General features: G+C 47.4%; 1 protein-coding gene across 1 annotated transcript in view; it reads left to right on the top strand.

Annotated features, from left to right (window-relative positions):
* Positions 1 to 16,695, top strand: part of LOC115083209 (zinc finger protein OZF-like) — a 38,053-nt gene extending 21,358 nt beyond the window's left edge. Inside the window, exons 3-4 of the mRNA XM_029587015.1 lie at positions 330 to 443; positions 15,671 to 16,695. Of these exons, the coding sequence (XP_029442875.1) occupies positions 330 to 443; positions 15,671 to 16,695 (1,139 nt within the window). The remainder of the gene's footprint in view (positions 1 to 329; positions 444 to 15,670) is intronic.
* The last annotated feature ends 766 nt before the right edge of the window (positions 16,696 to 17,461 follow it).

The following is a 17,461-nucleotide window of genomic DNA, read 5'->3' as shown; positions in this document are numbered from 1 at the left end:
TAACCCCTTTTTATGTCTCTTACCATGCATCCAGAATATGTGCAGGAATTTCTGCTAAGCAAAATCTGGCACTAGTGATTTTTCCAGTTTTGAGCAAAACTTTCCACATTAAACCCTATGGAGAATATTTTTACATGTGCAATTTTTATGAATGTTTACAAAAATATTTTTCAAATAAGCCTTTTTTTTTTTTTTTTGCACTCTCTGGACCACCATATTAAAATGCACAGACACACATGCTGCTTTCGCCATCTGTGGTCTAAGGCTGAGTGAAAAGTACTTCCTGTAGTGTAGATGATCAACCTATGGCTGTCTCTTGCCTGGAACAGGTTATCCAATGCCCAAACCTGACCCTGTGACAGAGCCTGCAGCTGAGGAGAAGGTGTGCAGCGATGGGATCAGGAACCCCAGGGAAGAAGATGCTCCGGGTATCTCTTCTGCAGGTCAGTCAAACCTGGTGAACTCTCTTAGCCTTCACTGATGCTTGCTGAGTGACATCTGATGCTATTCTAGAATGTACGTATAGGAGGGAGGGAGCTGGGGCTCTATTAGAGGGAGGGAGGGGGGGGGGGCGGCCTGTGAATAGTGGGAGAGAGGGTGGAGCCAAAGGACCGAAAGCTGGACCTGTGAGAGTAAAGGGGGAATTGCTGGGTGGTTGGGGAGCTAAGTTATAAGACTGGGATGGTGGGAGGGGGGGAAGCCTGTGTGGCTGAAGGAGATGGGAGCGGAAACCAGGTTCTGAGGCTGAGAAGTATAGCTGTCTGGGCACCCTCTGAGGGTTTAGGCCTCTATTATATGAGCTAAATTTAGTTTTCCCTACCCCCACTAGAAAAATTGTTTCAATTTCCTTGCTGAGGAGAGGGGTTGGAGGAGAGATGCCTGTGAGACTGTGGATTGGAGGAGACCAGCCAGTGATACTGAAGGAAGAGAGTGAGGCCAGCCGGCGAGATTAAGGAGAGAGGGAGCTCACTCTACTAGACTGTTGTTGACCTAACCTGTTAGAGGATGGGGGTGGCCGGTGAGACGGGTGAGTTCTTTAGGTTGGGGTGGGAGGAGACTGAGGAAGGTGAGACTTGTATGACCGGTGGGGAAGATGGCACCAGACCTGCCCAGCAATGACTGATGTATAAAGTTATATGGAAAGCAAAGTGGGAACCCATTTTAGTAAAGGACCCTGGATAAATCCAAAATATTATAATTGGAAGTATTTTAACATTGCTGTCTTGCATATTTTCAGCAGAGCCTAACCAGCTGGAATTTTCAGATGGCAATTCTTCTAAATCTCTACGGACAGAATTTGGCCAGTGAGATTTAGGCTTGCCAATTGTGCAACTGTTAGCCGCTTGAACTTTCGGAATATCTGCATTCACCGGCTAAGTGTGCAACACTCCCTGGGAATGCCGTCAGCATGGCACCTTCAGCTGGTCTGAGGAGGCCCATTGTTAACCGGCGAGGTTTAACCAACTAACTTCTGAAGTTTAGCCATTTAAACTCTTATTTTAGTTTTTATTTATTTATTGTTTTTAATTCAGGCCTTTTCATTGGTAGATCAAGGCAAGTTATATTTCCCTGTACATACCCGGATCATTCCAGACTCCTGGGTCTTGCCTCTCCTCGAGCAGATGGAGACAGACATTTTTAACTGCCACTGCCACTTAAGTTGAGGTGCCACCTGCAATCTGTCAGTATTTCTCTGTCTCCAGCAGATGGTGGAGGTGCAAACTCCTGCAGTCTGGAAAAAAAAAAACCAAACAGAAACAAAAGGAAAAAGGTTAGATTTTCTGAAGAAGTCTATAGCCTCCCAGGGGTTTGCTTGGTCGTGGTGGGACCATCACCCCTGGTAATAGAGGCTTTCGAGCAGATGGTCGGAGTCCTTATAGCTCACCCCTCTTTAGGCAGCCACCAGGGTTGATACCAGGAAGCCCGGCTCACTCACCCTGCCAGGGGAAGGAAGGAGCCTGCAGCTGAACATTGTAGTTAAGCTATTTGTTTTTCTTTTGTTTAGTTGTTTTTAAAACTCAGTCTTTCAGAAGGAAGACCGGGGTGTTTTTCTTTGAAGGTAGGCTTGGTGCATCCCGGCTCTAGCGGCTCCTGCATTGGATGGCTGTCTTCCTCCCTGCCTCTCTGGCACTCACTTTCCCCCCCCCCCCCCCGAGTCCCATGGTCAGGACTTTGCGATCTGTAGTGCCTTTGGGGACTGCGTGACAGCCTATGCGCGGAGAGGCTCCCCGTCAGGGAGGGACCCTCCAGAACAGCTGCATGGGGGAAGGCATCAGGAGCCTGGGAGGCTCTCCTCAGCGCAGAAGCTCTCGGGTGATCCGTTCCTGCTTAGTGCAAGAACGGAGGCAATTTTGGCCACATTCGCACAGCCCGCGGGGGGTATTACCCTCCCTCTTTATCGTCGCAAACTGAGGCCTCGGAGGGGGGGGGGGGGGCATCATGGCGGCTGGAGACTTCTCTTCTGAGGAGGGCTCAGATTCCTCATCCATTATTTCCCTATATGGGTTTTGCCTCCCCTCCAGCAGATGGAGACAGAGAGAGACTCTGCCCTATATACTGAGGTGCCACCCACAGTCCGTCATTATTTCTGTCTCCAGCAGATGGTGGAGGTGCTAAATCCACAGTCTGTATTGCTTGCTTAGTGAGAATAGGAGTATCAGTTAGACAGGATTAAAGGTAGAAGTTTGGAACTCAGATAAGAACAACAGATTGCATTTAAAAAAAAAAAAAAAAGCGTTTTGTGTTGTTGCTTGGAAATTGGTTCCTGCGTTGGCTCTCCCCTCTTCGCCGGGGTTATTTTTAACTTACTGTTCGGTCGTGGCTGCAAGTTTAAAAAAAAAAAAAAAAAAATGTTGGGTTTTTGTGGGTTGTTTTTTTTTGTCGGCCCAACATGCCGAGAAGTTGGGTGTGCGGCTCGGCGCGGGCTCATTTGTCGCGGGACGGTCTCTGTTCAGGCTGTCTACCTGGGGGGGGGGGAGGGAACATCCGTGGCTGCTGGGGTGGGTCGTGATGCGGCTTACTTCAGTCTCCCATGCGTTCGGGGAGCTGAGCGCGGGAACGGCGCCATTTTGAATAATTTCAGCGCGGGCCGCGTCGGGGGAAGGCATTTTGCAGCCTTCCTTGTCTCCTCAACGGCCTATCCCCGGGGGGGCCAAATCAGCATTCTTGGACCCAATTTCAATGGGGGATGACCCTGATGGGGATGGGGACTCCTCATCCTCTTTCTCTTCAGACTTTGTCCTTTTATTGCATAAGGCCTTCAAGGCCCGAAAAGCTAGTAAAAAGCAGGGACTGGACAAGTCTGTATCACCGGTGCCCCTTAAGTCCCAGAAAAGGTCCAGACAAAAGGAAGATCAAGGGTCCACTAACGCTAAGCACCCTTTGAGGTCAGTACCGCGGTCGCAGGACATGGATTCGTCCATGGACACCTCTGATCCGGAGGATCAGAACCATCCATCCCAGCCTCCGAGGGGGGTGGAAGGGGATGGTGTCCTGCCTCAGGGGCTTGGCCGAGACTCTCACCTCATGGAAGGTGATCCAAAGGTGATCCGCCTGTTGAGAAAAGAGCTAGCCCCTCTTATTCCTGCTATTTTGGGGGAATTAGGTCTGGAGGTGACAAAGGAGGAATCCCGCTTAGGCTCTATGGATCCAGTGTTGTTGGGCCTGAAGGATGGTCCTACTTCTTTCCCATTCCACTTTTCGGCTACTGACCTTTTGTTTAGGGAATGGGACACCCCTGATCTCTGCTTAAAGGTCTCTAAGGCTATGGATGAGCTATATCCTCTGCCGGAGGAGGCTTTGGACCTTCTTTGGGTGCCTAAGGTGGATGCAGCAGTTTTGGCTGTTACAAAAAAGACCATGATTCCAGTTACAGGCTCCACTGCTCTCAAGGATTTGCAGGACCGGAAGCTGGAGCTTCAACTCAAAAAGATTTTTGAGGTCTCCGCGCTGGGGGTCAGAGCTGCAGTGTCGTAGCAATTTTTCTTTGAGGACTGGTCTTTGATAGGTGCAGCAGCTGCAGGCCAACGAATCACTGTCTGAGGGGGAAGCTCTCCAGGCTGGGCGTCTTGAAGCTGTCATTGCTTATAATGCTGATGCCCTTTGATTTGCTGTGCACTTCGGCCAGGTCCATGGTGTCTGTGGTCTCTGCTTGTCGGCTATTAAGGTTAAGAAACTGGTCGGCGGATGTTTCTTCCAAATCCCAGCTGGGGGGTCTGCCTTTTTAAGGGCAAGCTGCTGTTTGGAAAGGAGCTGGATGACATGATTAAATCTCTGGGCGAGAATAAGGTTCATAGTCTGCCGGAAGATAGGCCAAGGTTGAGAGGATCATTTTCTTCTAGGTCTCGCTTTTGTGGGGGTCGAAGGTCCCAAGCGTCCACTTTCTCCTTTTGGTAGAGTTCTAGCCGACAGCAGTCATGCTCTCAGTCCTTTCGTGGGCGACGCTTCGGTAGACCTGGTAACGCACAGGGCGGTAAGCCCCCGCAATGATGTGCGGCCGGTCCATTCCTTGGTTCCGGTTGTAGGGGGCAGACTATCCCTGTTTTACAAGGAGTGGACCAAACTCACATTGGACTAGTGAGTTCTCTCTTGATAAGACACTGTTACGCTTTAGATTTTGCACGTCTGCTCCGGCACCAGTTCCTGATCTCACCATGCGGCTATGCAGCAAAGCGTCGTTACAGCGCCTTCTTGACCTCTGAGCAATTGTGCCTGTGCCTCCGTCACAACAACGAAAGGACCGCTACTCCATCTACTTTGTCATACCAAAAAAAGAGGGGACCTTTCGGCCCATTCTCGATTTAAAGCGGGTAAACAAATGTCTTCGGATACCCCGCTTCCACATGGAGACGCTGCGGCCCGTTATTATGTCAGTTCGACAGGGGGAATTTCTAGCATCCCTAGATCTAACGGAGGCATCTTTGCACATCGCGGTCCGGGCCGACCACCAGATTGTTCGTGAGGTTTTCTATCCTAGGGCATTATCAGTTTCAAGCTCTACCTTTCGGCCTTGCTACGGCACCCAGGACATTCACCAAGATAATGGTGGTGGTGGCGGTGCAACTACGCAAGGAAGGATTATTGGTACATCCGTACGTGGACGACTGGCTGATTTGAGCGAAATCAGAAGTTCTTTGCCACTCAGCGATCCGTCGGGTGTTTCAGTTATTATGAGCGCTCGGGTGGGTTGTCAACCTTGCGAAGAATCGTCTAATTCCCTTCCAGTCATTGGAATTTCTGGGTGTTCTATTCAATACGCAACAGGGCAGAGTGTTTCTGACGTCCAAGCGAATTGCCAAGTTGCAAGGTCAAATTCAAGTCTTGTTGTCCAAGCATCCTCCGAGAGTCTGGGATTACTTGCGGGTCCTGGGTTCAATGACGTCTACACTGGAACTAGTTCCATGGGCCTTTGCACACATGCGTGCTTTCCCGGTGGAGTCCTGTTTCCGAACAATTTCATCTACCCCTGCCTCTGACGGAGTCCGCACAGTCCAGTCTGGAATGGTGGCTTCTCTCGGACAACTTGGGCCGCTGTGTTTCCAGAATGGACGATGGTCACCACGGATGCAAGTCTTTCCAGTTGGGGAGCAGTTTGTCTGGGGAAGTCCGTGCAGGGCCAGTGGTCCCAAGAGGAGTCTCGATGGTCCATCAGTTGTCTGGAGACCAGGGTAGTACAGCTGGCATTGCAAGTCGTCTTTCCGATCCTCAAGGGGAAATCGGTCAGGGTGCTGTCAGACAATGCGACCACGGTGGCTTACATCAATCGCCAAGGAGGAACAAAAAGCCAGCCAGTAGCGTTGGAAGCTCGTTAGCTAATCAGTTGGGCGGAGCATAATATGGTCAGCATAGCAGCGTCCCACATAGCTGGGGTCGACAACGTTGACACGGACAACGTTGACGCGGATTTCCTCAGTCGACATCGACTCGATCCAGGAGAGTGGGAGTTGGCCGCCGCATTTCAGCTCATCTGCAACACGTGGGGTACACCTTGCATGGATCTGATGGCGACATTCAGGAATTCCAAAGCCCCACGCTTCTATGCTCGCTGCAGAGACACGGGAGCAGAGGGAGTAGATGCTCTGGTTCTTCCCTGGCCGTTGAATGTCCTGCTCTAAGTGTTCCCACCATGGCCTCTAATTGGCAAGGTGCTCTGGCGAATAGAAATACACCTGGCAGAAGTGATCCTGGTAGCTCCGGAATGGCTGTGTCGTCCATGGTTTGCAGATCTGGTCAATCTAGCGGAGGCAGGTCCCTTTCGGTTTCCGGATCTTCCGGACCTGCTGCATCAGGCAGATAGCTTCTCTCCAGCAGCATGGCTTTTGAGAGGCAATGGCTGAAGGGCAAAGGCTACTCGGAAGCTGTAGTGGCTAATTCATACGGGCCGATACAGTACAGTGCTCTTCAGCGGAGCACACTGTTAACCCGCATTTGGCAGCACGTTTTCGACGCGCTAGCTTTACCCCCACGAAATTAATAGTGCCCGCAACATGCAAATGCATGCTGATGGCCCTATTAGTTATTCCCGCACGTTTCAGTAAGTAAAATGTGCAGCCAAGCCGCACATTTTCCTTTCAGAAATTAGCACCTACCCAAAGGTAGGCGTTAATTTTTGCTGGCACTGGGAATGTGTACAGAAAAGCAGTAAAAACTGCTTTTCTGTACACCCACCGACTTAGTATCATGGCGATATTAAGTTGGAGGTCCCAAAAGTAAAAAATAATTTAAAATAATTAAAAAAAAATAAAAATTTAAAATCAGCTCGCAGGTTGAAAACCGGACGCTCAATTTTGCCGGCGTCCGGTTTCCAAACCCATGGCTGTCAGCGGGTTTGAGAACAGACGCCAGCAAAATTGAGCGTTCACTTTCGAGCTGCCAAGAGGTTCAAGGGACCGCGGCAGGAGAGAGTGGTGGCTGCGGCCCCCACGAGGCCTAGGGCCCCCGACAATCGAATGATCTCTAAAGTTAGCCGTCCCATAAGGTCCATAGCGCCCCCACCTGCTGAGGATTTGGCTCATGATATCACACAACCATCAGACCCTCCAGGGGTGGTGGCTGGTGGGGGGGGGGTGGGCCCAAAATCCCGATCAGTCCCAGTCGGATGCTCCAGTGGTGGACGGGGATGACCCCAGGCTGGTGCGTTTGTTCCGTAGAGAGGAGCTGGCCTCCCTGATTCCTGCAGTTCTCAAGGAGCTAGGCATTGAGGCCCCCCAGGAGAGCGTGGCGTTGGGAGCCGTGGATCCAGTGATCCAACCACGGCTTTTCCTTTTCACATGTCAGTCAGTGCCCTGCTCTTCAGGGAGTGGGATACTCCAGACACAGGTTTGAAGGTGAGTAGGGCCATGGACAAAGCTATACCTGCTTCTGGAAGATGTGCTTGACCTTCTCAGACTCCCAAAGGTGGATGCTGCAGTGTCCGCAGTTACTAAGAAGACGACCATCCCTGTCACTGACTCTGTGGTGCTCAAGGATTTTCAAGATAGGAAGCTGGAAGTTCACCTCAAGAAGATTTTCAAGGTCTCTGCTCTGGGAGCTTGGGCTGCTCTGTGCAGCAGTTTTATGTTACGAGCGGGCCTTCGTTGGGTGCAGCAACTCCAAATGGATAAGTCCCTCTCAGATGCGGAGTCCCTCCAGGGGGAACGGCTGGAAGCCCTGGTGGATTACAGTGCAGATGCGTTATACCATCTGCTGAGGACCTCGGCTAGAAACATGTCTGCTGTTTCTGCTCGCCAGCTCCTCTGGTTGAGGAATTGGGCGGCAGACATCTCCAAGGTGCAGCTGCTGTTTGGCAAGGAGTTGGAGGAGATGATCAAATCCCTGGGGGAGAATAAAGTTCACAGAGTACCTGAGAATAAGCCGAAAACGAGAATTTCTTTTCCTTCTCGGGCACGATTCCGAGGAAATCATAGATTTCGGGCATCTAGATCTTTAGGCTCTTCTGCCAGGCAACCGTCGAGCAGTCGCGGAGTCAACCTTTTCGCCACCACCGGCCCAGCAGAGACAAATCCACCCAGGGTGTGGGTGGAGCAAAATCTTCGCAATGAGGTGAGGCCGCTCCTCGGTGCTGCTAATAGGGGGCCATCTGGCGCTCTCTTATGAAGAATTGTCCAAAATTACATCCGACCAGTGGGTCTTGGATGTAATAAGTCAAGGCTACGCTTTAGAATTTGCTCGGCCTCTCAGGAACCGTTTTTTCATCTTCCCATGCTCTTACCAGCAAAAAGAGTAAGAAGTGTGAGTGACCTTCCATCGCCTCAGCAAACTGGGGGCCATTGTGCCGGTGCTTCCTGCAGAGCGAAGAACAGGCAGATATTCCATCTACTTTGTAGTGCCAAAGAAGGAAGGTACCTTCCGGTCCATCCTCGATTTGAAGAAAGTAAACAGATCTATTAGTTAAAATTTGTAACCTATCATTAAAATCATCTATTGTACCTGAAGACTGGAGGGTGGCCAATGTAACCCCAATATTTAAAAAAGGCTCCGGGGGCGATCTGGGTAACTATAGACCAGTGAGCCTGACTTCAGTGCCGGGAAAAATAGTGGAAGCTATTCTCAAGATCGAAATCATACAGCATATAGAAAGACATGATTTAATGGGACACAGTCAACATGGATTTACCCAAGGGAAGTCTTGCCTTACAAATCTGCTTCATTTTTTTGAAGGGGTTAATAAACATGTGGGTAAAGGTGAACCGGTAGATGTAGTGTATTTGGATTTTCAGAAGGTGTTTGACAAAGTCCCTCATGAGAGGCTTCTACGAAAACTAAAAAGTCATGGGATAGGAGGCGATGTCCTTTCGTGGATTACAAACTGGTTAAAAGACAGGAAACAGAGTAGGATTAAATGGTCAATTTTCTCAGTGGAAAAGGGTAAACAGTGGAGTGCCTCAGGGATCTGTACTTGGACCGGTGCTTTTCAATATATATATATATATATATATATATATATATATATATATATATATATATATATACCTACAAAAAACCCCCTGTACATTAATAAATGTAAGGGAGACCACTAGCACTTTTAGTTCTTTCAAAAAAATTAGAAATTAAGATATTATTAAAAAATTTTTTGATTTGTTTAAATTGTTTATTGAAAACTTAATCACTATCACTATTGCACATATTGAATTTTTAACATAACACAAAGTACAAATTCACGAAGACTAACATATATACCTCTAAAATATGCCCCTCAATAATCTCCTACTGCTTGCCCTAAACTGGACCCTGTATCTCCTGATCCCTATAGATGTTATTCGGGTCTTTATAAACATATACACCTCTAATATGAAAAACTTATATATTTTTTCTTTAGATGGTAAGTCTATATTTTTTTCAAAACAGATTTTCTTTGGTGTATGTCTATTCAACCAGTTCTTTTGTCCATCTTTGGACAAAAGAACTGGTTGAATAGACATACACCAAAGAAAAATCTGTTTTGAAAAAAATATAGACTTACCATCTAAAGAAAAAATATATAAGTTTTTCATATTAGAGGTGTATATGTTTATAAAGACCCGAATAACATCTATAGGGATCAGGAGATACAGGGTCCAGTTTAGGGCAAGCAGTAGGAGATTATTGAGGGGCATATTTTAGAGGTATATATGTTAGTCTTCGTGAATTTGTACTTTGTGTTATGTTAAAAATTCAATATGTGCAATAGTGATAGTGATTAAGTTTTCAATAAACAATTTAAACAAATCAAAAAATTTTTTAATAATATCTTAATTTCTAATTTTTTGAAAGAACTAAAAGTGCTAGTGGTCTCCCTTACATTTATTAATGTACAGGGGGTTTTTTGTAGGTTACTAGTCATAGCACTAGAGACGATATTGCCAATATTTTTTGATCGCTATATATATATATATATATATATATATATATATATAAATAAATGTTCTGGAAAGGAATACGACGAGTGAGGTTATCAAATTTGCGGATGATACAAAATTATTCAGAGTAGTTAAATCACAAGCAGACTGTGATACATTACAGGAGGACCTTGCAAGACTGGAAGATTGGGCATCCAAATGGCAGATGAAATTTAATGTGGATAAGTGCAAGGTGTTGCATATAGGGAAAAATAACCCTTGCTGTAGTTACACGATGTTAGGTTCCATATTAGGAGCTACCACCCAGGAAAAAGATCTAGGCATCATAGTGGATAATACTTTTAAATTGTCGGCTCAGTGTGCTGCAATAGTCAGAAAAGCAAATAGAATGTTAGGAATTATTAGGAAGGGAATGGTTAATAGAATGGAAAATGTCATAATGCCTCTGTATCGCTCCATGGTGAGACCGCACCTTGAATACTGTGTACAATTCTGCTCGCCGCATCTCAAAAAATATATAGTTGCGATGGAGAAGGTACAGAGAAGGGCAACCAAAATGATAAAGGGGATGGAACAGCTCCCCTATGAGGAAAGGCTGAAGAGGTTAGGGCTGTTCAGCTTGGAGAAGAGATGGCTGAGGGGGGATATGATAGAGGTCTTTAAGATCATGAGAGGTCTTGAATGAGTAGATGTGACTCGGTTATTTACACTTTCGAATAATAGAAGGACTAGGGAGCATTCCATGAAGTTAGCAAGTAGCACATTTAAGACTAATCGGAGAAAATTCTTTTTCACTCAACGCACAATAGAGCTCTGGAATTTGTTGCCAGAGGATGTGGTTAGTGCAGTTAGTGTAGCTGGGTCCAAAAAAGGTTTGGATAAGTTCTTGGAGGAGAAGTCCATTAATGGCTATTAATCAATTATACTTAGGGAATAGCCACTGCTATTAATTTCATCAGTAGCATGGGTTCTTCTTAAGTGTTTGGGTAATTGCCAGGTTCTTGTGGCCTGGTTTTGGCCTCTGTTGGAAACAGGATGCTGGGCTTGATGGACCCTTGGCAATTTCTTATGATGTTATGAGCGATTTGGGTGCCGTGATTTTTCATGGAGACCTTGCTGTGGGTAATTGCAGCGGTCCACAAGGGGGAGTACCTATAATCCCTGGACTTGACAGAGGCTTACCTGCATATCGGGATTTGACCCGACCACCAAAGATTCCTCTGATTCATGATCCTAGGAGAACACTTCCAGTTCTGCGCCCTGCCTTTCAGCCTGGCGATAGCGCCCAGAACCTTTACCAAGGAGATGGTGGTGGCAGCTGCCCTTCAGAAGGTCAGAATTCTAGTGCACCCTTATTTGGAAGACTGGCTGATTCGAGTGAAGTCAGTCTCTCTGTCGGGAGGCGATGGATTGAGTCCTTTGCCTCCTGTGGTCCCTGGGGTGGATCGTCAATTTGGCCAAGAGTCATCTGTTTCCCTCCCAGACCCTGGAGTTTTTGGGAGCCCTCTTGGACATGAGGTTGGGCAAGGTGTTACTCACTGAGGAGCAGATCAGTAAATTGCAAGCTCAGGTTCACTTGCTGTTGTCCATGCGCATGCCCAGGGTCTGGGATTACCTGCAGGTTCTTGGGTTGATGGCTTCAACCCTGGAGTTAGTCCCATGGGCCTTTGCTTATATGAGGCCTCTTCAATCAGCCTTACTATCCCGTTGGGATCTGATCTCCGAGCAGTTCCAGCTACCGCTTTCGCTTACAGAATCTGTGCAGTCCAGTATCTCCTGGTGGCTCACTCCAGACAAGCTTTGCCGAGGGGCAGACCTGGAAGTCCTTTCTTAGACGGTGGTGACCACGGACGCCAGCCTCTCCGGTTGGGGTGCAGTCTGTCAGATCAAAGCAGTCCAGGGCCATTGTTCGGTGACAGAGTTCTTGTGGTCCATCAACCGATTGGAGACCAGAGCCGTACATCTTGATCTCAATGCTCTCCTGCCCCTGGTGAGGGGAAGGTCGGTAAGAATCCTGTATGACATGTGACAGATGTGGCTTACATAAACCGCCAAGGAGGCACTGAGAACCGATTAGTAGCTCTGGAAGCCCAGGATTTGATCTGCTGGGTGGAACCGCATCTGGAGAGGATAGCAGCTTCTCATATTGCAGGCTTGGACAACATTCAAGTGGACTTCCTGAGCTTTTACCAGCTGGATCCCGGGGAGTGGAAGCTTTCGGAGGAAGCTTTTCGCTTGATATGCCGCAGGTGGAGTCAGCCCTACATGGATTTGATGCCGATTTTCCGCAACACCAAGGCCCCGAGGCTTTTCAGTCGATGTCGGGAGATGGGAGCAGAAGGGGGTGGACACTCTAGTCCTCCCTTGGCTGCCGAACGTCCTGCTGTAAGTGTTTCCGTCGTGGCCGCTAATCAACAAGGTGTTACGTCAGGTAGAAGCCCACCGAGGGGACGTAATCTTTGTATCGCTGGTATGGCCGAGATGGCCATGGTTTGCGGACCTGATTAACCTGGCGGTGGATGGCCCCTTGCGGTTTCAGCTCCTGCCAAATCTCCTCAATCAAGGCCCTGTTTGTTTGGAAGAGGCAGATTGCTTTTGTCTAGTGGCCTGGTTTTTGGGAGGGAATGCCTATGGAATAAGGGTTACTTGGATGCCATGATTGCTACTCTTTTTTTTGCAGTCCAGGAAAACCTCTACTTCCCTGGCATGTGTCAGGGTGTGGGTGTGTTTGATTCTTGGTGCATGGAGCACAGGGTGGACCCCACCCATGCCTCCGTGATTGATATCTTAGCCTTTTTGCAAGATGGTCTGATTAAAGGCCTGTCGTTTAGTTCCCTGAGAGTTCAGGTAGCAGCCCTGGGTTGCCTTTGGGGTTGTGTGCGCAGTGTTCGCTTGGCGGCACATCCGGACATTGTGCGTTCCTTCGGGGGGGGGAAGGTGAAGCATTTGCGTCCTCCTGTCCGGAATACTTGTCCTTCCTGGAGTCTCATTCTGGTTTTGAGGACCATGTATTTGTCCCCGTTGAGCCTCTGAAGCGCGCAACTCTAAAGGATCTGACTTTGAAAGTGATTTTTCTAGTGGCTATATCCTCAGCTCGGCGGGTGACAGAGCTTCAGGCCTTATCCTGTAGAGAATACTTCTTGAGGATTACTGATACTGGAGTATCCTTGAGAATGGTTCCCTCTTTTCTGCCCAAAGTGGTATCCTCTTTTCATTTGGATCAGTCTGTGGAGCTTCCTTCCTTTCCGGATTTGGATTCTTCTACTCCTCAGTCCAGAGATTTACGAAGATTGGATGTAAAGCAGGCCCTTTTACGTTTCTTGGGGGTTACCAGCAGTTTCCGCCTGTCAGATCGTCTCTTTGTGCTGTGGAGTGGCCCCAGGAGAGGGCTTAAGGCTTCTAGGGCCACTATTGTTCGGTGGTTGAAGGAGGCTGTCAGCTCTGCGTACATCGCTAAAGGTCGGCTGATGCCTGTTAGGCTTTGTGCTCATTCTTCCTGAATGCAAGCAGCCTCTTGGGCTGAGTGTCAGCGGGTGTTGCCCCAAGAAATTTGTAGGACGGCTACTTGGAAATCTTTGCACACATTTGCCAGACACTATCGTCTGTTTCTGGGGCCTGGACATCCAGGGGACTTTGGTGAAAATGTTCTTTGAGCAGGACTCAGGGTCACGCCAGGCATAGGGAAGCTTTGGTACATCCCAGGAGTCTGTGGACTGATCCTTACCTGCTAATTTTCGTTCCTGTAGTACCACGAATCAGTCCAGAGTCCCGCCCAGTCTGGGTTAGGGGAATTTGAGAGTCCACTCGATCAGCGTTTGCCTTCAGGTTCTGGTCCCGCGCAGGTGTGTTGTGCGGGCAAGGGTTCTTATTGAATTTCCAAGGTTTTCTTCTAACCTCTGCTCTTTCAGGGGAAATTGTACATAGTTCATATTGATTGTGTTTTTTTCTATTCATCTGGCTTGGGTACAGTTCAATACTGATGCACTCAACTTAAGTGGCAGTGTCAATCAAAAACTTCTGTCTCCACCTGCTGGGGGGGAGGCAAAACCCAGGAGTCTGGACTGATCTGTGGTACTATAGGAACAAAAATTAGCAGGTAAGAACCAATTTTCCCTTAGGTACAGTATACATATCCTGATTTCATTCTCGCCTTATTTATCAATATGTATATAGTTTTGTTTTTATATATGTTAACTCTATATGCTACCAATCATTCCATGTAAATGTTATTCTACACTATAGAATCACAATGTTCCATGTAAACCGATACGATGTGCAAACGGTTATCGGTATATAAGTCTTTAAATAAATAAAATATTTTCCTGTCCCTTTCGGGCTTACAGCCTGCCTAAGCATTTTTTTTTTTTTGTGTACACACAATGGGAGAAAATCTTTAGTAAATAGTTTCCTAAGTTTGTACCTGAGGCAATGGAGGGTGAAGTGACTTGCCCAAGGATCACAAGAAGTGTCAGGGGGATTTGAACCCTGGTTCTCAGTCCTCTTCTAACCACTAGGCTACTCCTCCCACACAACTCTCTGAAAACCAACCCCTAAGCCACCTTATCAAAGTTCAGGTTGGACACTTTTTTTTTTGCTTTAAATCTCTTTATCAATTTGCAGTGGGAGTTAAGCAAGAGCTGTGCCTTACAGTGAGTTTACAAAAAGATAAGGAGCAGCTATCAATCTTTATCTCATGTCCCTGTCTACCTGCAAGCACACAAGGCTGAGAACTCAATTGTTTGGCTAATCTTCTCTCAAGTCTTGTATGATTTGCCTTTTTCTGGGTAGTCATCCTCTACAGAGGCAGCTTTCTATCATCCTCCATCCACTGGCAGTTATTTGGAGAACCCCCCCCCCCCCCCGCAATATATTGGGAGTGAGTTTTCTTGAGTGAGAACTCCCAGCTACTGCTTTTGGGGCAGCAATCGTCAAACTGTCCAACCTTGGGATAAAGTCTATGGGTATTTTTTAAAAAGCGAAAGTATGTGTGTACTTTTTTTTTTTGTTTGTTTGTTTTGCTCCTTGCCACGGGTATGAAGTATGAGCTGCTTCTTCCATAGCAGGAGGAAACAACAAAGAAGTGGATGCCACAGAGAAGTCTTTTCCAATTCTTTAATAAAGGAGACGTGTGATATTGTGTAAAACTGCCCGACTCTGACCGAGTTTCGCCACAATTAGTGGCTGCCTCAGGGGCCTTTGTTTACACGTCAGCACAGACTGTCTCCACTTGAACTGATGTGAGTGGAGACAGTCTGTGCTGACGTGTAAACAAAGGCCCCTGAGGCAGCCACTAATTGTGGCGAAACTCGGCCAGAGTCGGGCAGTTTTACACAATATCACACGTCTCCTTTTATTAAAGAATTGGAAAAGACTTCTCTGTGGCATCCACTTCTTTGTTGTTTCCTCACGGCTTTACTGGATTGCCTACCTTGTTGCTTTTTGGGCTCTTCCATAGCAGGGACAGGGCATGCTGACATTGCTGCTCTGCACAAAATGGTTGCTCCCAGCCCCTTGGAGAAAGCCAGCGCTGGGCTCAAAACATGATTGCCCGGTAGGATAGGACCATGAACTGGCTTGGATCCTGAGCATGAGACAAATTCTATTTGTAGCTTGTTGATACAGCTACTCGCCACAGACTGTAGGGCCTGGGATTTTTTTCCTGGTGGCGTTGTATTAACCTTGCTATTTTCAAGGCATCCTGGCTTTCCAGTGTTTAGTGCTGGATGGCAAGATTTGCTGCTTTTTCATTTGACTGTTTCCTGCTTTAAGCCTTATATTAGATTTGCTGGATGACGGATGTAAAATAATTCCCGCCCTCTGATATTTTGTTTCAGTGGATGGATGTTGGAGGAGGAGGCCGAAGCTTCAGCGACAGCAGGGGAGTTGTGTGAAACTGGAGCCTTCCCATATATTACCAAAGAGAGAATATATTCTTCAACCTCCAGATGTTGCAGGAAAGCTTGCAAATCACTGCCAAGCAGAAATGCATGAGACAAATGCTGCCTGGGTTGCCCTGTGTAATGCCGCAGAGTATGGGCAAAGTTTCAGCCAGCTCACACACCTCTCCGAGCATCGGACAAGATGGGCAATGGAGAGACCCTGCACCTGTGCTGAATGTGAGAGGAGCTTTAAGGCTGGCGTCATTCTTGAAAGGCACCAGAGAGTCCACGGGGCGGCACGCCTGTTTGCATGCAATCACTGTGGGAAAAGGTTCACTCAGAAAGGAAATCTCAGGGTGCACCAGAGAACGCACACTGGGGAGAGACCATTTACTTGTCCTGAATGTGGGAAAGGATTCGTGCAGAAGGGAAATTTGATGACACACCTGAAAACCCACTCAGACGAAAAGTCGTATATATGTGGAAGATGTGGAAAGAGTTTTAGTTATCAGCAGTCTTTCTTAATCCACCAGAAAACCCACACGAGAGAGAAACCCTTTGGGTGCCCTTATTGTGGGAAAAGATTCCATCAGAAGGGAAACCTAATGTCCCACCAAAGAACGCACACTGGAGAGAAACCATTTATGTGCACTGTGTGTGGGAAAAGCTTCATTCAGAAGGGAAATCTAATAACGCACCAGAAGAGACACACAGGCGAGAGATCATTTATCTGTATAGAATGTGGGAAAAGTTTCAGCGGGAAGATCAACCTCACGACTCACCAAAGGACCCACAGTCATGAGAAACCGTTTGTGTGCATTGAATGTGGGAGCAGGTTCAGTCAGAAGGGCAATCTTCAGACACACCAAAGAACTCACACTGGGGAGAGACCGTTTATGTGTCTGCAATGTGGGAAAAGCTTTAGCCAGAGGGCTCACCTTACGAAGCACCAAACTACACATGCGGGATGGCTGTATTAAGAATAGTCTTGGCAGCAGAGCTAGAGGGCAGAGAGGGGGCCCAGTGTGCTGCTGTGCCAAGATAAGGCCCCTTTCTATTGTGGCACCTATGAGAAACCCAGAGTGTGGAGTCGCCAACGCAGAGCAAAACCACATCTTTTATCCCCAGTGACACTCAAGCAGCATTTGTATCTGTATGAAAAGATTCAAAAAGGCATCACATGGATGCAAGGAAAGGATGGATGCAGCAGACAGCTGAAGGAACAGATTTTCCTCAAAGCCACATGCAGCCATCACACTGATATTTCAGACGGCTGATTAGTATACCTTCATCAGAGCCCCCTGCAGGCATCGCACGGACATGCACACAGCATCAATATAGCACAGATAATTAGAGCAAATGTGTAAAGTGATTTTTAGAAGTGGATTGCAGCCATAAGAAAATGTGCATGCCTTTTATTCTGAAAGAATGTACATATACAAGAAATAAAGCATATGAGAACTGAAAGAAAGGGAGACGCAGGACTATAGAGCCAGGAAACACATCTAGATAAATGTATATATCTCTGCTGCTTTAATATTTCTGTACTCTGTGAATCCCAGGACCAGGAAGCAGCTTGAGTTAGTGAGAATGGAGATGTGATCGCATGCAGTATTCCTGCACTAATTGATGCCAGAACACCAGACATAGGGCTAGCTTCTTGGAGGCGCTTCTCCCATTCTGTATCTGTGGGAAAAGACCTTGACAAAGCAGGCCTAATGTGCTAAAGGAAACAAATGGCTTTGA

Source organism: Rhinatrema bivittatum, chromosome 2 (genome assembly GCF_901001135.1).
Source record: "Rhinatrema bivittatum chromosome 2, aRhiBiv1.1, whole genome shotgun sequence".
In the NCBI taxonomy this organism is placed as follows: Eukaryota; Metazoa; Chordata; class Amphibia; order Gymnophiona; family Rhinatrematidae; genus Rhinatrema; species Rhinatrema bivittatum.
The sequence above is the reverse complement of the archived record's forward strand: the minus strand, read 5'-3'. Positions and strand labels throughout refer to the sequence as shown.